The sequence below is a fragment of the Aplidium turbinatum genome, chromosome 6 (genome assembly GCF_918807975.1).
Source record: "Aplidium turbinatum chromosome 6, kaAplTurb1.1, whole genome shotgun sequence".
In the NCBI taxonomy this organism is placed as follows: Eukaryota; Metazoa; Chordata; class Ascidiacea; order Aplousobranchia; family Polyclinidae; genus Aplidium; species Aplidium turbinatum.
Genome location: NC_137477.1, coordinates 33,374,995 through 33,399,354, shown reverse-complemented (window position 1 = coordinate 33,399,354; position 24,360 = coordinate 33,374,995). Strand labels below are relative to the sequence as shown.

The 24,360-nt window shown below is 40.0% G+C and overlaps 1 protein-coding gene across 1 annotated transcript; it reads left to right on the top strand.

The window, feature by feature from the left end:
- The first annotated feature begins 11,486 nt into the window (after window positions 1-11,486).
- On the top strand, window positions 11,487-23,843 carry LOC145772600 (myeloid leukemia factor 1-like). Its single transcript, XM_082584460.1, has 7 exons — window positions 11,487-11,533; window positions 16,548-16,619; window positions 17,447-17,537; window positions 20,152-20,268; window positions 20,480-20,636; window positions 23,477-23,573; window positions 23,777-23,843. Exons 1-7 carry the CDS (start codon window positions 11,487-11,489, stop codon window positions 23,841-23,843), a joined length of 648 nt encoding a protein of 215 aa, XP_082440586.1.
- Window positions 23,844-24,360: the final 517 nt, after the last annotated feature.

Here is a 24,360-nt window from a genome sequence, read left to right as displayed (position 1 = left end):
GCTTGCTTTGGTTTTCCAGATATGAAAGGGTGGGCCTTATTTAGGCACGGGCCTTATTTGGGCAGGGTACCTTATAGCTTTATTAGCCCACATAGCTTTAGCTGATATATTTAAGATTTGTATAGACAGTTGCTATGAAGATCGGCCATGGTGCGTTATCAAGAGTGCTGATGGTCGTGAGGGGAACACGTCTTGATGCGTTTAGCTCTTAGCAAAGAAGAGCAAGGCAGGCAAAGAAAACCCCAAAAAGAAATCCCACCACGGGCAAAGCCATTTCAAGCGCAACGCACCATAGGCCTTGCACGACTCACAAAATAGATAGGCTATAACTTGACGACATGAAAACAATGACAAAAACAAACTAGCAAAAACAACATCATCATCTTGCGGAAATTCAATTTATACCCAGGGAAGTTATATCTTGAAGATGTCAAGCGTGCTTTGATAAAAGTTGCGTTGATAAAGCGATAATTTTAGACCCCAGTCAGCTAAACTCGTCACCTCCACATTGATCCAACGTTAGCAAACGTCGGATGAGCATTGAAATTTACTTGGTGCTTGTAACTGAGAAAAAAATTTACACCTCAAGGCTCAATGTAATCCGTAGCCGGTCGTTTGGTCGACAAGACATTTGGTCGACAGGACATTTGGGTTAGGTTAGGGTTAGAGTTAGGGTTGGAGTTAGGGTTAGAGTTAGGGTTAGGGTTAGTGTTAAGGTTAGTTAACTAACCCCAAAATGAATCGTTCTGTCGACCTAACGTCCTGTCGACCAAATGTCTGTCGACCAAACGTCCTGTCGACCAAATGACCGGGTACCATGTATTCCACCTGTAAGGATGGTTTCTTTCCATAAAGTCATATAGCGTGGATAATTCCACTCTGCGTTGATGCGAAATCTCTATTACAGTATGATCCATTCCAAGTTGCTTAAAAACCTTTTAAGCACACACTTAATTATGATATAAAAAACTGGCTTATTGAAATTTCCAACTCAGATATGATGAAAATACAAATTAATACAGTTATAATCCATGTCTGCTCGATAGCTCGGTTAAAGCGCCTAAATTCATGAACGAAGAAAAGCCAAGATCAAGATGCGTTTGTTCAACTGTTTTTACTGCGGTGGGTGCTTTCGGTCAGAGACGTCAGAGTAAGACCCTCGCCTCCCTGGTAGTTATCTTCTATGTAAGTATGGTATGCCTGCTGGGTTTTGGTTGTGTGGACGGCTCTCGGAGCGGACGCATTAATGTTGAGTCGGGTGGTAATTCAATTTTATGTGGAAAATTGTAAACCTGCAAGGTATATAGTGATATCCACCTTGAACTCTGAGCGTTGAGCGAATTAAAAAAAAATGTTCGAAGATTGGCAACGTTTGAGCAACGTTTTTCAAAGACAGTTTCTATGCAGCGACACCCAGAGAATGGAATAATTCACAAACAACACTTCCACAACAAACGCAAACTTCACTTTGTCAATTTCGGTGACCCGGCCTGCACCAATCCCTCTACAATACGCGAATCTGCCACGATTAGAATCTCGAAGCTTTCTCAGTCCGAGAATAGAAATTCGTAGTCTACACTCACTCAAACAGTGTAGGCTAACCCACTTTGTGGGGCCGGACCAGTTTGCGTTAACAAAGCGAGGTGTGTGAAGGAATACGGTATTAATAACATAGCCTAATGCAAAGAGGAAATCACTGAACACAATGGAAAGTTTGTGTAATTTTTGTTATTGAAAAGTAGGCTATAACATTTAGCATCATTAAACATCATTCACACTTTCTTACGTCATTACTCTTTGACAGCGAAGATGCAGCCGAGTAACTTGGGTTTCGCAAAACAAGTCACCACAGACTTTAGTTTTAATTGATTCAATACAATAAAGCTATACAATCGCCCATAGGCTACAGGTTTGAACTGAGAGAGAGAAAATTTTTATTTCGTTTGTTGCGAGAATAGCAGTACGGTAGCCTATACAATCATAAACAAATTATATACAAATACAGTAGGCTACAATATTATAACCAACACGAATGAATTATGAAATAGCATTCTGGTCACAGCGGTAAACCATAATCTCTTCGTGGGAAAATTGTAACATAAGATTCTCGGATCTGTTCGTCTGTACGCAATGACCGAAAACAAACACTCTTCCGAAACGTCTTTTCAAGAATTGTATTTCTGTAAAAATAGCCTCAAAGCTGTCGAAAATGGAGTGCAACTAAAAACTTGTCACTACAATACAAACCACTTAGATAAAAGACGGAATTTTCGTCCAGCTGGCAAGCACTAAGCAAACAGTTAAATATGCCTCCAACTTTCAAGCAACCATTTTACAAATGACTAGAATAATTTGCGATATCTTAAACTCACGTAAACAGTAACAGTGACGCAATAATGAAAGACATTGTCACGCAATTCAAACAGGTGTTCAAAGGTGGTGATGCAATGTTTCATCAGGTCTTACGAACGATGGTGCAATATTTGGACATTTTCTAGCAATTTCCATGACGTAAGATGCCAGCTAGGTTAAGTAGACCATAACGGTTTTATATGACGTTTGATTTGGGTGAATAATTGTCGGGAACACACTCTAACAAACCAGATTTCACAACAGACAGGAAGCAGCAAAAGACTGTCATCGAGTCAACAGTTCTCGTATTTTTAATGTGACAAATGTCAAGCATCTACAAATGAAACATGGCGTTGCAAGTGTTTGTTAGTGCTTTTCACTTCTCATGATTTTCACCTAAATTACATAGCCTAATAAAAGCAGTAGGCTAGAATAATTTTCCATCAAAAAGTTTGCGGAAATCAATGTAGGCCTATGATCAAACTATAGTTTTTTAGCAGAAGCCTTGTAGTTTCAAACTTGTTCAATGTTCATGCAACGCACCATGTACAAGTCCCTGTCTTGTGTTTGAAATGCTTCCAGGGCTGCTTGTATGTTTATTGTGACATGCTCTATTCTGCGTTTTGGCAATCCACATTTCTGATTTGGACAAATCAGGTTTGTAATCATGGGTGTGAGTCTGTTGGAGAGGACTTTATTCAAAATCTTGTAGTCTCTGTTGAGGAGAAAGATCGGTGTTTGAGATTTTCTTTTTCACATTTTTTAAAGATTAGCTTCACTTTTTCTTCTCTCGTGGAGGGAGTCATTTTTTTTCTCAAATAACAATTTGCAAACATTTCCAAAATGTCGTATTGCAGGAAGTGCCAGCACTTTTGGTAAAGCAATGCACGGAGACCATCGGATCCAGGTGCAGATTCTTGGTTCAGAAAGTCGTGCGCGGACATTTTGCTGAAAGGACATTTTGCCGAAAGACATTTTGTCGAAAGACATTTTGTTGAAAGACATTTTGCCGAAAGGACATTTTGCCGAAAGACATTTTGCCAAATGGACAAATTGCCGAAAGGACTAAGGTTGTGAACGATAAACTAAAACACATGTAGAGAATATCGAAACATATAACACAAAAATGAGTTTCGGAAAAATGTCCATTCAGAAAAATGTCTTTCAGCAAAATGTCCTTTCGGCAAAATGTCAGGGTACCCAGAAAGTCGATGGCGGTTTTTACTTCTTTTCGAGTTATCAGCTGCTCCACTTGTTCAGCTGTGTCTTCGTCAATTTTGGCCTTTGCCAGAATGTTCAGGTATCAGTTCTTGAGAGTTGATATCTTCCAGGGCACTAGAAAAATTGCCCGTCGGAAAATTGCCCGCCGGAAAATTGCCCGTCTTTGAGTAAGAAATAGCTGCGAAAAAATTCCAGCTGTAAGTTTGTATTGAACCATTGTTCCTCTAATAGTTTAAACTTAGCACCAAGCTGTGATAAAATGCATGATAAATTTTAATCTGCAAATGCCAAACTAAATGAAAAAATGCTTCTGGAGAATTCAAATATCAACTTTCCATCTCTTACTGACAAAAGTATACAGCTTCACTGAGTTCTGAGGACAGTCTTCTTTCAGATTTTCACAATTTTATGTGAAAATCTGAATTACTATTGTCTCAAATTTTGTCACCCCAAAATTGTGACCGTTATAAAAAGTGAGCGAGGAAAAGACATTCTTGTAGATGAATTGCAATTTATGTATCATCGGAATAAGACGAATAGAAGTGGTACTACGATTTATTGGGAGTGCAGTGAAAGAAAAGCTACAAGTTGTAAAGCAAGATTGCACACGAACTCGCATATTGACAATATTTAAATTTTAAAGAAAGTAAATGAACATGCACATTCATCAGGTAAAGCTTTTGTGGAAGCAAAACAAGCTTTGAAAGATGAGGTAGTTTCTTCTCACCAATCATCGTGCCTTAGTTTCTGAGTGTTTTTTGTTTGTTTGTTTATCTTTATCCTGCATTGCGGGAAAGCGGACTTGAGCGCTATGCATCGATGTACGCCTTCCGACATACACCTGACCCACGCTGCAGCCGACGGCAATGTCTGTTTTCCGGTTGTCTACTTTACTTATGACTTAAATTTGGTACTACCCATTACTCGAAATCGATCACTAGGTAGAGGCAATTATCGTTAAGTTTCTTGCCCAGAGAAACAACAGCAAGTGCGTGTGGCTGGAGTCGAACATGCAGGCTCTCGACTGCGAGCCCAACGCGCTAACCACTCGGCCACGGCTGCTGATCTCTCATATCTCTCATTCTCTCATATTTCATCTCTAGACGAATATGCACTTTCCCAAATGCCAAGTTTAAATCACATGAGTAGAAATGTGACTGGAGACAAAAGGCATGCAATTTTCCACCTGTTCCGACTGTAAGAAGCGGCTATGATATTCCATTGGAGTTTCAAAGTCTTGCTTCAGGTGCAAGATTTCTACAATACGATTCTGGAGTACATGATGCTAATAGAATATTAATGTTTGCATCAGATGAAGGGCTCGAAGATCTCAAAAAGTACAAGAACTGGGCAGTCGATGGGACTTTAAAGGTCGCTCCAGACATTTAGGCTAGGCCTACTATCACATTCTTACTGTTCCATGTTCAAATCGGTAATGTAACAATTCCACGAATATTTGGCCTTTTACCAAACAAAACCGAGGTTACATATGGAGCGGTTTATGCCAAAATTAAGGAACTGGTTGGTGATGCTCCAGAGCATGTGACAAGTGATTTTGAAAAGGCTTCAATGAATGCAGTAGGCTTAAAACAAGTCTTCCCGGGTGATACTCATAATGGCTGTTTCTTCCATTTCTGCCAAGCTCATTACAGAAAACTTGCTGCCATAGGAGCAACTCATGAATACCATATTAATAAAAGCTGCAGTTTGAAGATGCGTTATTTTTTTGCTCTCGCGTTTGTTCCCACTCAAGATGATATTGAAGCTTTTGAGGAACTCTCCGATGATGAAGAAATCCCTCCTGCATTTTTATCCTATTTTGAATTCACCTATATAGGAATTGAAAGGGGAACTCGACAAAATAGGAGGAGGGACCTCCTGCAATTCCCCATTGCTAGTTAGAATGTTTATTCTCGTTTTGAAAATTCATTGCCACGTACCAATAATAGCGTTTTGAAAATTCGTTGCCACGTCAATAATACCTTTCACAATTCTTTAAATAAATCCGTTTGTTGTACTCATCCTAATATTCGGAAATTAATCAATGCCTTAAAAAGTGAAGAAGGTTCAGCCCATGCGAGAAAAATTCAATTGGAAAGAGGGGATACACTTCCCATACGAAAAAAATACCGAGACTTAGATGTCCGGCTTAGAAATCTTATTTCAAAATATGGTAGCCTAGTAATGATAAAATGTCATATTTAAAAAGTGTGGCCTATAATATGCATATATTTTGAATTTTTAAAGTAACTCCCATTAGGCGTATAGCTCTATATCAACCGCTAGATAGAGATAGTAAGTTTTGCGGTCCAAAAAATTTTAAGATTGTGCAAGATTTGTTAAACGACCATGCTTAAACGACATCAATAAAAGTTTGTACACAACGTTTATATTGTTTGTTTGTTTGTTTGTTTATCTTTATCCTGCATTGCGGAAAGCGGACTTGAGCGCTATGCATCGGTGTACGCCTTCCGACATACACCTGACCCACGCTGCAGCCGACGGCAATGTCTGTTTCCGGTTGTCTACTTTACTTATGACTTTAATTTGGTACTACCCATTACTCGAAATCGATCACTAGGTAGAGGCAATTATCGTTAAGTTTCTTGCCCAGAGAAACAACAGCAAGTGCGGGTGGCTGGAGTCGAACATGCAGGCTCTCGACTGCGAGCCCAACGCGCTAACCACTCGGCCACGGCTGCCTCATAACTTTGTCGATGAAGGGGGCCCAAAAATAAATTGGTACCGGACCTGAGAAATCCTGTCAACGGCCCTGCAGATATTCAAATTAGTTAGAATATCCGTCAGGCAGACAGAATATCATGAGACAGCCAAATAGCATTTATAAAAACGCAATAAGACCATCTTTATGGGATAAGTTACGTAAAAGAAATGTTACTACATATGGTAGGCCTACTACAAAAAGTGCTCAATTCCAAGCAAAAAGCAAGGCAGAGCGAAATAAATCAAATATAGTTATTACTATCTAAACCCTTGACAGCCTGTTTCACCTAAAAAGAGAATCATCAGAAGGTTCTTATTCAAATAGAATATGATTATATGTTGATGACTATCTATGTCAATGGGTATGTCTCATGATTATATATTCTGATTGGTGATGATGATGATGGCGTATGAGCGATCTTTCTAGGCTAGATTGGAGGGCAGGAAATCTTCAGCCACTCAGCAGTCTCGTCGTCCAGGACCCTCAGACCATGCGCGCCGTGTGGAAGCCGGTGGGTTAGGCAGTGGTGGATAACATGGTCTGCGGTCTGTTCCGTGACACCACACTCGCATTCTGATCACGGAGCCAGGCCCCACTTGTGCATGTCCGAACGAAATCGGCCGACGCCAGTTCGCAGGCGGTTAAGCCTGACCCACGCAAGCCTTGCGAGGGACATCCCTGGTGGACGGGGATCGGCGTCGGGTATGAAGTCACGGAGCGTGGAGGTGTGATTTTTCCACTCCGTGTTCCACATGTGGTTCGTCCAGTGTGCCGCACTTAAACCAAGTTTTTCTGCGTTCTTAAGTAGCCCCCTTTGTGCGGCAGGCACAAAGGGGCGTCTTGATTTCAGCCGCTGCTTTATAGGTGGTGGTCGCGTTGCATGGAGGAGATGGTCAGGGTCCAAAGCGCGGCGAGCGAGAGAAATCGTGGCTCCTTTACGGCGTAGCTCAGCGGGTTGGATGCTTGCTAGGATGGGTAGGCAGTCCGTTGGAGTGGGACGCAGGCATCCAGTCACAGTACGCAGTGCGTCATTGATGGCGGTATCAATCTGGTGGGTGTGAGAACTACGACACCAGACCGGCGAGCAGTATTCAGTGGTGGAATGAGCAATGGCTAGGGTAGCTGTACGAAGAGTTTTAGCACCAGCTCCCCAGCCGGAACCCACCAATCGCCTCAAAAGTGCGACGCGTGTAGATAGTTTTTTGCGCAGTGACTTCAAGTGCCGGCGGTACGTGAGTGACCTGTCCAGGGTTATGCCGAGGTATGTAGGTTCGGCACAGTAGGGCAGGCGTTCCCCATCAATGCTGATGTTTATCTCACGCTGTGCCTCCCGGTTGTTAAGGTGGAAGGCCGCCGACACTGTCTTTGACTTGCTGAGCTGTAGCTTCCATTTCTGGAGGTATGCTGATAGTGTTTGCATGTCTTGGCGGAGGTTCCTCTCCACTGACTGCCAGTTTCCTGCTGAGTGCAGGAGTGCCAGGTCGCCTGCGTAAGCATATTTCCTGGAGATGGTGGGGGGCAAGTCGTAGGTGTATATGTTGAACAGGAGAAAAGCCAAGACTGAGCCCTGTGGGACGCCGTTTTTAAGTCGGCGTAGTCTGTTTCGACGACCGCTAGGGGAGACTCGGGTAAGTTGGCCCAGCAAAATGAAAATTTGAATTTGTGAGCTGATAACAAAACATATGTTAAAGCGAATGCTATTGAAGAGTAGAGAATTCATCACTCTAAAAGTGGACATATTCTTGCATCAAACAAACATTCTTAGGTATATAATTTTTCAAGTTTTCCGAAAAAAATAAAATGGACCATCTTGCCTTCATGTGCGGGTAATTTGGCCCACCATGGAAGGTAAGTTGGCCACGTGGGAAACATGTCCATCTACGGTATATTAAACAGTGGAAAAGTTCTCTTTCTCCCCAATTTGATTTTCTTTCTAATTATTTCTTGGTTTTATAGAGGCATACATACCGTACATAAATTATTCTATGTATGCATTCATGTATGGTTTATAATAAAATCTACTATTAGGCTATAATGCTGTATTTTACCTCAGTAAACTTTTTTTACATGAGTAGCCTACACCAAATAAGCTTTCGAAAATAACAAAGGTTGTATCAAACATCATGTAGTTGGAACGGCATGCCTTTATTCCTAACGATCTGGTCACCTTAACGATACTGATAGGTGGGACCTTGTTTGCAATAGGCTACAAACCCCATTTTTGCATGGGTACCAATATCGGAACATTTTTTAATGTATCTCCGAAACGAGGTACGTTTTAGACCGTCGCTTGAGAAGTGGTTGATACACATTTCCGCGATTGGTTTTCTTGATTAGGCTACTTAGCCTACTATTATTACCATATGGGTTAGGAATAATTTGTGGCATAAAAACGATGTTAGGAAGTGTATTATTGTTATTGATCGCTTAATGCTGATGTAAAGCCGCGATTTACTTACTTTGGATACTTGATGATAGGCTACTTCAATCTTGCAAAAATAAGTCATCGTATTAATTAGTCAATTATTATCATTCTATGTAATACCTCATGAAGGCAAGTTGGCCATGGTGGCCAACGTACCCACCCACGAAATGGGCCAACTTCCCTGCATGGCAACCACATTGCAAAAACTAAAATTTATGTCAAACTATCGAGCTTCTAACAACGGTTTCACAGTCAAAGTGAGCCTTAATAACCACTCTAGCGCTGCACTCACTAAATAATAACCTTTCTTATATAGTAAGAAAAAAATCACTCGACATCTAAAAAATTCTAAAATCCAAAAATTTCAAAAATCATAATTTTTCATACAAAAATCGTGCTCACATGTTTATACTGCTTGCTAGAGCCTCCCAACCTGGTGATAAGATAGTTTCAACAGCACTTTCTCAGTATGCGTACGATACGTAACAATAACTATTTTAGTTAAAAAATTATTTAGAGTGGGCCAACTTGCCTACTGGGCCAACTTACCTGAGTCTCCCCTACCGGTTGTGAGGGTTAAACTGCGGTTTTGCACAAGTTCCATCATTATATGAACCATGTGTCTGTCAGGGAGACGGAGTAACTTGACGGAGTAACTTGCAGGTAAGGCCGCTATGCCATACGGTATCATAGGCAGCCGTGAGATCAACAAACACGGCGCCAGCCTTCTTCTTAGCCGAGAAGCTGTCCTCAACGTCTTGGGTCATAAGTGTGACCTGATCTACGGTTGATCGTCCGTGTCGGAAACCAGCTTGTTTGCGGGGGAGCTGCGGATCCATTATTGGTTCGACACGGGAGTAGATGAGTCTCTCGAGGATCTTAAAAGGGATGCAGAGCAGTGAGATTGGACGATAGTTCTTCGGGTCCCCTGGAGGGTTTTTCGGCTTAGGAACTGCAACCACAAGGGCTCTTCTCCAGATTCTGGGAATTCTCAGGTGGCGCAAACAGCAGGAAAGGAAGTCTTTTAACCAGGACTTCATGGCAGCAGCATGGAATATCAACTCTGGGCATAGATGGCCAAGGCCGGGGCTTTATCTGGCTTTATGTGCTGGAGGGCGGCGGAAAATTCTTCCGGGGTGAACTCACCCGAGATGTTGTCCCCGTCTGGGGTTGTTACCCTCCAGAGGTCCGTCATTTCTTGCAAGACGGATTTATCTGATTCACGGTCTCTCGATTTGTAGGCTATTTCCCGTTCTCCACAAGTTGTGAGGCGATGGAATTTGCTGAAACGGGACACTGTTGACGAGAGGCACGTGATCTGCCAGTTAGGTTGTTCAGTGTAGCCTACTCCATGCTATGCGGCTGGAATGTGTGAAGTCGATTGATTCAACGGCTTCTGTCCAGCGCTCCTTCCTCTTTGAGTCCAGCCTTGCCAGCAGAGCTGTGGCTGAGCTGTTGGTGTCATTGCCCCGAGGGGCGTGGAGGAAGTCGGAGTAGAGGCTTTCGCACTCCTTATCCCAGCACGGTTAGTAGGTCTTTCGTCGCCCGCGGGGATGGATTGTTTTGCCGTTGATGTTATTGCATCACAAAAGTCCTGGTAGGCTTCTTCCATGTTGATGGTGTGAGGGGATGAGAGATACTGTGTGGCTTCATTGGTGAGGAGGCTATAATAGTACTCCCAGTTAGCCATTCTGAAGTTCCATCGCTTAACAGGCTTGCTCGGGACTGGCATTATGAGCGTTGGAGCCGTGATAATCGAGGGTCGATGTTGGGATCTGTGGAACTTCTCTAGCACACGTCTGTCGGTTGGCAATTATCAGGGTCATCACTTGAGAAAGCCAGATCGGGGTAGGCTACGTAGCCTACCAGTGTTATAGCGTCCGGAGAAGAAGCTCGCTGCATCCTTGGGATCGTGCAGTAGGATGAGGTTATTATTGACTGACAGTGATGTACGGTACGCCATACGCGCATACAAAAAATATTGGCACCGTCAGCGTAAACGCAAACGTTCGAAAAAACATACGCCGTATGCGTCAACGCAACTTGTAAAAAAAAGTTGGCGGCGTCAACGTCAGCGCATAGCCTACACTAGCGTAAACTAATTTTGTTTGCTAGGTGCCAAACATTCACACGGTATAAACCACTCGAAACAAACAAGTTTTATTTTGAAGTCGGTTATTCCTGGTAGTTTCGTACGCTTTTGCCGGTTACTGCGATTGACAGAAGGAAGTTTTTCGATTGTTAAAGTCTTGTTACAGGAGAACTATTCGATCCGTTAGATGCCGCTGAATGGAGAGTAGTTCTTAGAATGCGTTGTATTAGCGCACACCCCGAGAGTTGAACCAGCGCTGCTTGATCTTGAAGCTTCTTCGTTTGTGTTACTGGCACTGTGTGTCGTTCAAGTCGCGCGCTCGCCAACTGAGCTATCGGGACGGACAACTACAACTACTGTATCGTTTCTTTTGTGTTTTAACAGAGAAAAGTATATTGACCCCCACCCCCCTTGGCAACTCATGGCAAAGACAGGACTCAACCAAACATATAGGGTGAAACTACTTTACCTTTGCTTTACTGTTCACACACTTCAATCCACATGTTTTGGTCAATTCCTCTTTATCATGAGTTGCCAAGGGTGGGGGGACTTGTATACCAGCTCCCTTTATTGTGCTATTTTCATTTGTATTCACAGTGTAAATATAATTGTATTAGTTCTGGCGGTGTTTTTGTTTTTTATTTCTTTGATTTGAGGCAAAAAGCATAAAGATGTTTCGTAATTCATTGAAAAACTTTGAAGAAGATCCATTTTTCAGGTATGTCCTCAATTTAACGCAGACTTTGCTATTCTTACCATATATTGTGCATATATTAGGCCTACCATATTTTCATCACCCAAAAAGAGGACATGTTTAGTAAGCAAGTAAAATGCCAGTGGATTTTTACGTTTAAACAATTTTTACATCTTCTTAGATGATTATAGGCCTACGTAGCAAAAGTGACAAATTAAAAACATAACATATTTATTTGTCAGATTCAGTCAATGAACATTTTGCTGTTCATTTGATTTTCTTCACAGAAAACATGCGTTTTGCATTTTGAGCCATAGTCTGTTGCATGCTCGATTTTTAACAATGCTGGATTTTTAACAATTCATTAAACAAATCTATAGTTCTGCAATATTTGAACTATTCTGTCCATTTTCTAATCTGCCATCATTTAAAAAAAAACTAATGCAAGCTAGCTATCAGGTTTAAGACTAGCTTTGGTACAGTATTGTTCGAATTAATTGAAACTGGGATGTTTATGCTAACTAGGAATATTTCTGCTAAGTGAAAACTGGGAAGGGTGTTCTGGGGAAGTTTTAGCCACAGCGGGGTTGAATCACTGTTTCCGGTGAAAGGAATGACGATTTCTGAACGATATATCGATGTGATCACAAAAAAAGTTATCCCAGACCTGCAAAGGGCATTTCCAGAAGGTGGGGGCATGTTTTAGCAGGACCTCGCACCATGCCATTCTTCTAAAAAACACTAATTTTTTGAAAAAAAAACAAGATTACCGTGTTAGATTGACCTAGCAATTCTCCGGATTTAAATCCTATCGATAATTTGTGGAGCATAATCAAGGCACGATCACGCAAGAAGGACTGCACCACCATAAGGAAGCTCATGGAGGCCATCATTCAGGTCTGGTTTCGGATCCAAAAAATTGTAGAGAACTGCAAAAAAACTAATCGAATCCATGCCAAACCGTGTTCGTGCAATATTGAAAGAAGCTGGAGGCCATATTAGGCATGAAACTATACACATCTGTTAAATTATCGCAATAAACCAAATATAAGATACACAAATTCAGCCTGTTTTCTTGACAGTTTCAATTAATTCGAACAATACTTATAGATCGAACAGTTTAACATCATCAATGCCAACATTTTTCTCTGACAGATACTTCCACACACCGCTGAAAAGCGTTATCCTATTCTTTGATCTTCTTCATCGTCTGTCACACGGCCGTAGCCCAGAGCATCACGCAGGCTCTTGCTCTATCGTTGAACTCGGCCAAATCTTGTGCAGAGCACCTTGCTTTTAGGTCAGGGCATTCGAGTAGATGTTGCATCGTTTGCTACTGTCTGCATTTGCAACTTGTGCTCCCCATTGAATACCCCCAGTGTCTCATCAAGGTTTTACACAACTGCCAATACCAGTTCTTAAGCGGTTGAGGCATCGCCAATACTTCCACGGTTCACGTTTTCCGGAGGAAGGCTCTCCATGGGTGTGAGCTCCATATTGGCCATTGTCGGTCCGGCTGCCAGTCCCTCCTGCCATAGTTGAATCTGCACATTGGCGGCGACATTGTCTTGACCTAATGGGACAACTGAAGCAAGGAAACTTTTTCTTGACTTCAGACGCCTGTGTGCTGGAGTTTGACCATACAGTGGATGTCTCAAATCTATGTCCTGACAAGATCTTTCCTTTCTGCTGGTCACGCTTCTTCTAATGTTGGGGGGAGCAATTCCAGACAAAATGTGCAGCGACGTGATGTTGGTTGGTTTGTGACAACCTGTAATCAGACGGCAGCTTTGGTTCAATATGGGGTCAATTTTCTTGGCATGTGCTGAGCTTTCCCACACTGGGCAAGCATATTCTGCAACCGAATAGCATAAGGCTAAAGCAGTTTACCGTATTGTGTCAGGGAGGGCACCCCAATCAGAGTTTCCGAGTTTCTATAAAATATTATTTCTAGAAGCCACCTTAGCTCTTACTTTTTCGATATGGGATTTGTATGTGAGGGACCTATCTAGTTTGACACCGAGGTATGTTGGATTGATGCAGTGTGCCAAGTTGGTTCCATTCCAGGAAATGTTTAGTTGGCGTGATGCATCCCCGGATCTAAGGTGGAATGCGCAGACTTGAGTTTTATTGGGGTTGGCACGCAGGTGGTTGTCCGTGTAGTATGTTGTCAGCCCATCCAGAGCATCGCTAAGTACTCTCTCCGTGGAAGTGAAGTGTTTGTGTTGTGTTGTTATACACAAATCGTCAGCGTATATGAAGCTTCTTGTACCAGGTTGGATTGGTTGGTCGTTTGTATAAATGTTGTACAAGATGGGGGCTAAAACACTCCCTTGTGGTAGACCATTTTTCTGCTGTCTCCATCTGCTATTCTTTGGTGTAAGACAGCATAAGCAATAAGCATCCAATCAAAGGATATGAACTCGGAAAATGAAATTAGTGGTCGGGTCTATTCATCCAAATAGGCAACACAAGAGTCGAACTATAGAAATACATCTGACATGGTCATCGAGAAACACTGCCTGCGTTTGCCACAGAAATAAATGTATCCATCATATCTACAGCAAGCAATGTATTGTCAACCTCAAAGTCAATAACCCTAAACACTTTTCTTAGACAAGGATAGCTTACTGTACTTCTGCCACAACTCACAGAAAACATACTTTTCTTTTTTGGTATGGTTGCTTAGCCTTATTTAGCTTTCGCCAACGTTACATCAAAATAAAACCTTGTTGAAAATGATAGCAATGCAAAAAAGAGGACATTTGAGCACTTTCATGTGTCCTCGGAGGACAATTCATTTTTTATGAAAAAAGAGGACAAATCCTCCTAAAAGAGGACATATGGTAGCCCTAGAAATATCCTCAATGCACCTGTTCATTCAGCATTCATCTTCCATTCCCTGTTGCAGAGTAATGCTCTGTATGATGTCACAGTGCTCATACTCATTTGGTTGACTAACCCAATAACGGCACCTTGTGTATTGCATTCGGGGGGGGGGGGGCTGAAACCTACGGTACACTCTCTGAGATCTTACCAGCTTTTTCAGGCAATGCTTGAGCTTGACAACTGAGCTGCCACAAACACCCTGGCTTGTTGGCCACTGGAGCCACTTCTTGCACTCCACAGCTACCTCAAAACAGTGATAAAAAACTCCCCCAAAAAAAATTTTGTTACCCAAGCACGATCCTTACTGGAGCAAGGAGTGGACACACAACACATCCAGACTCCACTCCTTTGTTTTAGATGCTGAACCTATTATGCCACCAGGAAAGCTCAGTCGACCTGCCAGGGTGCTGCTAAATCACCTTTGCAGAAGCATTGGATGCTTCAGATCCTTAATACACAAATGGAGCCTATCAGCATCTACTACATGCAACTGTGGTGCAACAAAAAACTGCAGACAACACCACTGTCTGACTAGTTTTATTCCACTGAGGGAAGTAGAATCTCAATACTGAACACGTCTCTAGATGCAGGCCTTAAAACTATACTTTAAACTATACCTTTAAACCTTTAAACACAATACTAGATGCAGGCCTTAAAACTCGTGTTTTTTTCCGGCAGCCATCGTGGCCTACCGAGAGCTCCTTCTCGGCGGCCAAATCTGCGTGCTTGGAGGCCAAAATACAAATAACGATAGCACAAGTAAATAGAATTAAACTTGCAACAATGCCAAAATGATCACTTAACGTTGTTGAAGTCTGGGCGACGTCCTGCAATATCGTTGTACCACACAATCACTGCTTTATCGGGATTGTGATGCAGTATTGCCGGACCATCTAACGACACTAAATTGTTTCAACTGCTCGCTGCTCAGTAAATTGCTTCAACTGCATTATCGCCTTTCATAAAACCTGACCATTTTTACCATTATGATGTCACCATTGAGGGTGTGAAGTCACTAACCCACAGCAGAAACTTTTCTCAACTCTGAAGACACGTGTTTTCCCCTCGGATGTCAACTAAACTACCCGGACAACAAAATCCGTCATTTTTACATTGATTCTACGTTTGCAGTTGTTAAATCAGGGTAAAAATGACAAATTTTGTTGTATGGGTAGTTCTCCTTTTTAACAACCATTCAATGTCCGACAACATTGAATCGATATAAAAACGACAATATTGCCAGCTGATGTAAATTAGCATTTCGGATTAATACTTTGTTAAAATAAACCTCGGGAATTACAAACAAGAGTTATAGCTGGTGATCGCAGCTGGATATTTTCCATACAATAACAAATGTTTTCGCACAATGCAACAGTGGTAATTATGACGCGCTGACGTAATTCTGCGTCACTTATTGGTGCTAGATATTTTCGACAGTTAATCCACGATCATTGTATTGTGAAATTAAGTAATTAGCTAAAAGAAACCAGCGGCCAAATTGGCCGACTGAGGAGGTAGCACCGGCGGTCATTCCAGCACTACTTAGCGGCGATGGCCGCCGGCTTCTTTAAGGCTTGAGATGGCTCAACCATCAAGTGGCTGCTCAAGAAATTCCTGGACATCTGACCCCGATGAAACATAGTCTATTGAAAGAACTTCTCATATGATACGAAAGAAAAAGATTGACAGTGTTGGACAGTGGTATAGAAATGTTACGGTAAGGCTTGACAGAGAATGCTGCCTGTGCGTACAGCAAAGTATAGATGGCAGGACGTATAATTAAGGACTACCATCTCTAGAGACCAGCTTATAACATAGAGGGGCTAGTTTTTATTGATAATGATGCCAGACAGTGATTAACCGACTAATATTCTGGATTCTGAATAACTATTATTGGAATTCACATGTAGACACATATAGAGTACAGATAAAATAAATATATTGATCACTTCTACTTTGTTTAGTTGTGTTATGTTTGTTATTACACTGAGGCGTGGCTTCTCAGATTTTGCTGATCAAATCAAAAGAAGAACTATGACGAAACTGGAGTTTTTGTGATAAAGCACCAATCGATATGTGTTAACAACTTGCCATGGAATGAACAGGGTAATTGCTTTCATTGATAATTTTATGTTTGTTGTTGTTTTAGCGGGTTTCCATCCAACACGTTTTCACTTATGCCATTTGAAATGGGTGGATCAAGGCGAGACCAAAAGAATGAGTGAGTTCTTATCTAAACTTCTTCTGTTTTTTTTTCTTAGGTAACCAACTGTCACTGCTAACACATGGCTTCAAGTCGTCTTATAATGATATGTAATGTTATATATTTATTACAGCCTGGCTTGTCAGGTGGTCAATTTCCATGATCTGACTCGATCTGTCCACCAAATCCAACTGATTCCACCAAAAAATGTTTATCCTAGCTTACCACTAAGATATATCCCACTGCCCAGCTGGGAGAAGTTGTTCAACTGTTGAGTCTCAACATGTTCTTGTTCACAACTCTTCATTCAACCAGAAGTTAAAATCCTTTCTGAATTAAATTAAAATTAAAATCCTTTCTGAAACACATTTTTTATGTATCAGAATTAGAAGCTTGTATTATTAGACTATCCCAGCAAGAAACCAACATTTCTAAGTTGATTTTTCAACTTGCCTGAGACCGCAGCCCAGATGATTGAAACTAGGAACACCAAGAAACTCCAAATTAGCTCATTGATGGGGTATCAGCAAGCGGAAGGTGAAGTGTGCTTTCTATGGGCTACATTTTTTCCTTTTGGTGTAGCCTGCTTGCCTACATTACTATCCTTACAGCTTCAGCTGGCAGGCAACCCACTCATGGGAGTTTAGTCTTATATATACATCCTCAGGTTGCTGTTTGTATACAAGTTATAGTGGGCCAGATATTTCACTTCTTCAACTGCTTCAACCTGCCTGTTTTAGTTTGTTGCATGTCAGTTGTTATCTTACTCTCTGTTAGTGTTATTGTCACAAATAACAATTCAAACAAGTTTGTATTATACTTATGTCTGTATGTCTTATTTGTAGTGACTTAAAAGTTTCTCATCCATTTCAAAGCATGTTTCGTGACATGGACTCAATCATCAGTGGCATGCATTCACAAATGAGGAACACTGATGTAAGTTGGAACATTGACGTCTTCTCTTTGGAGATGGTTAAAAATCTTTTGTTGTTCTTTTTTTAATCGTTTTTTTTTTAACATTTTCGATCATTTCTTACATAGTAATAATGTTTTCATTTATCATAACAAAGAATTGCAATAAAAACTGTAAAATTAAAGCTGCTAAATAACTTATAAATTAGTTTACTGTAGTTTTGACTAAGTTCTGTAAGTCAGAAGTGTGGCCGTGTGCTCAGCAAGTGGTACCAATAAACCACCCAAGTTCAAGTGCTGCCAATGATGAGGATGTTTTTAACATGAATCCTGGAAAACAGTCCCAGTGGCGACCATGTTAACAATCAACCTCCTTTTTGCTTGTCTTAATTTCTTTAGTTTATTTTTGTTATTCATTTCTTTCACTGCATATTATTAACCTAATTGTTTTTTTCAATTATAATTATCATATTGGTTGTTATCATTGTACCCTTATGTACAATATGTAGCAACAAGTTCATCCCGTTTTTTCAAATGGTAAAATCCTCACTGAAAGTTGTGTGTACTAAAACTATTATCACCAAAATCAAAATGTAGTAAAGAAACCTTTTCCAACTTACTTTGATTGAGATTATTTATGAATAAGTCAGTTCACTGATTTTTTTCATTTACAGCATATATATTATATATATACAATTAAATGTAAATTACTTTTTCATCCTTCTCCCAAAAATGGAAAGATTATTTGCCTTAAATTGAAACCATAACTACAATTTTGGTAGAGATGATTTTCTTGAACCATAACCAATTAAAACCTAACAGCCACACGGCATTTAGCATAATAGCATGAAAATGTACTAAAATTCCAAACGTTTTCGGCAATACTCATGTTAGCCCTTATCAAGTAATCTACTGATTGATGTTCTACGTAAATTGAAATTACAAAACTAATCTGCGTACACAAAATTGAAAAAAGAAACGCATAAGAGTGAAACGGCAAGGCAAAGGGGAGTCAAAATCATATGACGCTTAATTGTGAAAGGAAAAAAAACACACATCAATGATGCAAAATTATGTGAAGACATTTAGCAGATAGGAGACGCCTGCTATGAACAACTACCTATTAAGGCGAAGATTGCAGGATTTTAGGAACGAGGTTTTACTCATAAAATCCTGTAATCCTCGCCTCAGCAGACAGTTGTTTCCCGCAGTTGCCTCCTATCTGCTAAATTATGTCTTCACGTAACTTTGCATCATTGATGTGTGTTTTATTCTTGCGCAATTAAGAGTCGTGTGATTTTTCCTCTCTTCTGCTGTGCCGTTTCTTCGATTTTGTGTGTGTAGAACTGTAGATCAGCTTTGTAATTTCAAGTTATGTAAAACATCAGTCAGTTATAAAGGGCTAAGCATGAGTAAGGCCGAAAACATAATTGTAATTTTTAGTTTATTTTCATGTTATATTATGTTAAATGCCGTGTGAAACCATAACTTGTTGATACCAGCATTGCTGGGTGGCCCAAAGAAGCATTTCTGATCTGAAGTGATTAGTGACGACATACGCGCCGACTTTCGGGGGGCGGCGCTCCCCGTAAATTTATGGTTGAACGGCAACAAAAATGGCTATTACAAGTGGTGTTTCAAAGATACATTACTTGCGAAAGAGATTTAGTTCATTTAAACGGTTGCTTTTGCCCGCAAAACAGCAGCTGATCGCATGGCTTTATCTGGAACGTGAATTACTACTGAGATGCGCACGGTCACACTGCTTGTCTTCCCGCGCGTGAGGAGCAACTTAAGTCAAAACGTGTGGTTGAGAAAAAGCGAATGTGAGGTTTATTCTCAATTCACGAGCTATCCAACCGTCCGTTAGATTTTTTGTGACTTCAAACATGAAATCGATTTTAGGAAACTTTATCGAGTTGAAACTACGACACAACGAACAATTACGTGAATACAGCTTAAAGAAAAAATGCATTTTTCCAAACTGTCATCCGTGTTTTGCTTCAATAAGCAGTAAGCACTTTATTAATGTATATTATGTAAAAAAACTAAAAATATATACATATCTTGCACTTATCAATATACATTCATTTGCGTATATACACTCCTGCACTAGCAGCACTACCGTATTCGATAAAAGACTATGAAGACTTTCCATAAACGTTGTTAACTCTTTGAAGGTAGGCTACGTGTAAGTAATTAGCAAAACAAGGTAATAAAACTGATAGCGGGTTTCCACTCTGCTTGAGATCATGAATTTCAGCGTTTTATTTCGATAACTTCACTGTCTTGATCGTTGTTATTCACTCGCACGAAAAGGAAATGAATCGGCTTGTTTTCCAACTGTCCCAATTATGAGCTAACAATATCAATTTTTTTACGGCTTGGTGTATTGCATGCGTAAAACTAATCGTTTCAAGCAGCGGTTCTAATAAATTCGGTTTGCGACCTAGGTGTCAATACAAACAAGAAAGTAAGCTGAATCAAAGACCATTTTAATTGAGTAAAATAGCGTTATGGTTATGACGTCATCACCTTTCTCGCCCCCCAAGGTTTTTTGAAAAGTCGACGCCTATGAGTGACGTGCAAAGTACAATAGTTGCATAGAGAAAATGTCTAAACAACGTTTATCCTTTAGGGAAATCCGGATTGTCACAGCTTTTCTCATTCATCTGTGATGTCATACAAGAATGATGGGAAGTCGAAGCCTAGAATTGTTCAAGCTTCAACTTCAACTCGCAGAGCACCGGGGCAGGTCTAATAAACTAGTTTGAGTTTAACAAAGTCACTGCACCTATTCATTCATATTTATTAAGTTATGATTGCTTTAAAAGTGATATAGGCCTGCAATAATTACAAACTACTCACAGTCACAGGGTGGCACGACGTAATCAAGCGCACGTGACTTCCATAACGCAAAACTAACGTAACTGAACTGTATCAACGTCAATAAACAATTTTGATAGATCAAGGAGACCCGGAAGACATTTAAAGATAGCGAATCGAGTCTTGAAAAAATAGCGATTGGCCACCACATTGGCAGAAAAGGACATGAAATCGAGAAGAGAAGAAGAAATGGATCCCACATCGAAGAGGAAAATCGATATTTTGAAATGAATGAAGGTAACCCATTATTTGTAAAAACTTACAAAAAAATCTTTAGCTTGTCGATAGCTTTATCAATAAGATTAGGAATTTATTTTTAATTTTGAACGATAATGTTTGATGTATTTTCAAACATGCTTCGGTATTTTCTATTGTGAAATCATACTAATGTAGAACGTGATGCAATAATGGCTATTTGTTGGCCCACAACGTCAGTCACAATAGAAATATGACAAAAAGGGGTCATTTTTTAAAAATTGCTGTCCCATCTGAAGATCTCAAGATGAAGAATAGTCTTGTACTTCTGTCCTGAAATCGTGTGTGTCGAAAGATGCGGATTCATCTCTGGTGGCCACTAAGTGTAGGAAGCGAGGCGCCGAATAGATTTATCAGACGAAAACAGTGAAGAAGAAATAAATGACAGCGATAAAGTGCACGAGTCTACGGAGAAGCCAATATGGTGTGGAGCACCTTTAAAGTTCCAAATACTCCAAATTTTTACGTATTTTTAAAATCACATATTGTAGAGTGATAAAATTAATTTCGAAATTCGCAGAAGATGTGGTTTCTTACGGCTGCTTCTGATTGTTCAAAGATGTGTTGGCAACAGAAAAAAGTTATTTAAATAAAAAGTGGAGCTTTGGTAGAGAGTTTGTCTTGTTGAACCATAGGCATACGAAGCCGAGCAACGTTATCAAGTTTAACATATTAAAGATTATTATATTTACAAAAAACACAAAACTACGCAACAATTAAATATCGAACGTTTTCGACATCACAAGGTGTCCTCTTCAAGAATAACATACATACAATTTAACTACATCTGAATAAAATACAATCGTTTACTAAATCTATAAACAGGAAAAAACAAAAACTGCTCAGTACTTCTGACTAGCTCAAACTCAACGATATAGGCTCCACGAGAGTCAAGGATAACTGCATCAAAAGGTGTTGAACAGATCACATGATGTGTTAGAAAGGCAAGGTGCGAAAAAACAATTTTAAAATACAGAGAGCAAGAAAGATGAGCCGTAAGCATACAATTGTCTGTTCAAAGGTGGTTTGTTACGTTTTATGTACAAAGCTTCTAAGATCTTGGTTTGATACTCAGAAGCCTTGTGCATAAAACGTATGTGGTGGTCACTTGCACCACAAAAAAACTTGCGGTAGCTAGTGGTATATAAAGGAAAAACTTTTACTGTATACCAGAAATTAAGTTCAAACAGACATGATTTTCAGTTATATACCAAATTGTTATATCATAAACAGACATAACCCAGCAACAACACTACATTTAACATTATAAAAACAAAAACAATAAGCTAACGTTTTCGGCTAGTTATACAGCCCTTTTCAAGCCTATAAGAATATGTTAAATGTAGTGTTGTTGCTGGGTTATATCTGTTCATGGTTTAAAAAAGTTTCCTCTCTACCCAAATTGTAAATGTTTACATCTTTTCAACACAAACTTGCAGGCGATAAATATGCCAAAGGGGATTAGGGTTGTTGGAAGTGATTTATTTTTTATTGAAACCGCTTTCTGATTAACCTCACAATGAGTTTAATTACGTGCCATATATGAGTTTTGAGGGTTACACAAATTAGGTTGCAACAAATATGTATTCCAGACTGTTCTGACTGACCGTGCTCAAATTTTCTTCCCAACATTTTTGACTAATTTGTTTTGCCCAAAATAATTATATACCGGTACTATATGACTTTCGAGGGTTACCATATACAAAACTAGATTGCAACAAAATGAAATTACACTGTTTTGTGTATCACACGATCCTTAATTGCCTGAAAAAAAAGAACAGTAAACCATCCCGGGAGTCTTTTAGAATTGTACGTAAATGCTTCACCGAATTTGATACTAAAATCCATGAGGCTTTAGCTTATTTGCTTATAAAATCTTGCAATTCTCGCCTCAATAGGCAGCTGTTTGCCGCAGGCGCCTCCTATCTGCTAAATGTCTTCACGTAATTTTTGCGTCATTGATTCGTGCTTTTTTGCAGGCAATTAAGCTTCATGTGATTTTTCCCTCCTCTGCTATACCGTTTCATTGTTATGCGTTTCTTTTTTCGATTTTTGTGTATGTAGATCAGATCTGTAATTTAAATTGATGAAGAACATCAGTCAGTTGGTTACTTGAAAAAGGCTAACATGAGTAATTGCGTATGTCCAAAAACGTTTGTAATTTTTAGTTTATTTTCATGTTATTATGTTAAATGCCGTCTGGTTGTTGGGTTTTATTTGTGTATCTTGAGATTTTGGAACGATATCCCCTCTACCATGTTGTGATTAACATTGCGGGCCATGAAATAGTAATTATTGCGTTACGTTCTAGAATAATGTCATTTCGCAATGGAAAAATATCGAAGCATGTTGAAAATACAGCTGCATCCTTTTCATTTATGTGAGGAAAGGAGATTGTAACCCACTTAGTTTTGTTGATTTATGCAAAAAATAATCTTTGTTTGTTTTAAAATCCTAAGCGTGTAAAATTTACGTAGTTTGATTTTTACTTAAAAACATTTAGAAGTTAAGAATATTTTTATGACGCCACATCCACAGTGCAAACTATGCTCTTGGGCGCTGCACATGACGATGGTGATTAATAATACGTATTGAAACATTTGAGGATGTTATAAAAAAAATAATGAGCTCAAATGTAGACACTAAACTCAGCAAATGTTTCGAAAACTATAATGTCTTCATCTTAAGTGCTATGGAGACGCTCCTGTAATTATAAGCTTTGCTGAGTAGAAATGCCTTTATAGTTTGCGGATTGATTGGTACATGATGGCTCTGTTTGTTTCCATTTAAAGAGATATAAGTAAAGTTCGGATATATCACAGATGACTACCCGGCCTTCAATCAGGAGTGGGTGGAGAAGACATCTTCGCTTATGCCACATTCACTGCGCCGTCGTGAACTTGCCCACTCAGATAGCAGGTTGTTTTCAGTTTCGGTTTTCATTTCCAACGATTAAGATGATAAATCATGCTCGCCACTTGTCAAGGGTCTAGAGAGAATGTATCGACAGTGTCATATGCTGTAACCTTTCCGGTAATACCGCCACAACTTTCCAAGTATTTAAACATCGACAGACGGACCTCCTAAAGTAGACTTTCGTCAATGATTTATTGTTCATGCAGATTGCCACATTACGAAAGCAGTGACGTTGCAAGACCTCGTGCTCCTAATTCTCGCCGAAGGAGGTAAAGAGCTCTTCAGCAAAATCAAGCTCCTACGTGAACTAATTACTGTAAAACATCTTTTAGTATGTAGTATTGTTTGTAGGCTACATTTTTTATATCTGTTATTGACTTATTTCACCTCAAAGATAAACAGTGTAGGATATGTGTAAGAGTAAAGATTTTACATGACTTTTTGAAACTGACGTATGTGCTAAAGGTCACGTTGAAACACTGTGGTTACACCTTAGTGATTTCAGTTGTTTGTTGTCAATTCGTTGAAGTCGGGTGCATTGTTATTGGTGTCGTATGTATAGAGGAGCATCGATGGTGGCCATTCCTATTGAAAAACTTTTGAAACGGCCAAACGTTAAATATTGGCTACTAAGAAACTAATGTTTGGGTAGCAGGAATGCAAAAAGCGTCACAATGTAGTAGCCTAGTAGTAGTAATCCAGTTTTAATCCGGTGATGTCCCCGTTACCGAGGGTGGCCGAATTCACCTCCAAGTGCCGCTATCCCCTTCACATCGATCTGTCTAATCCT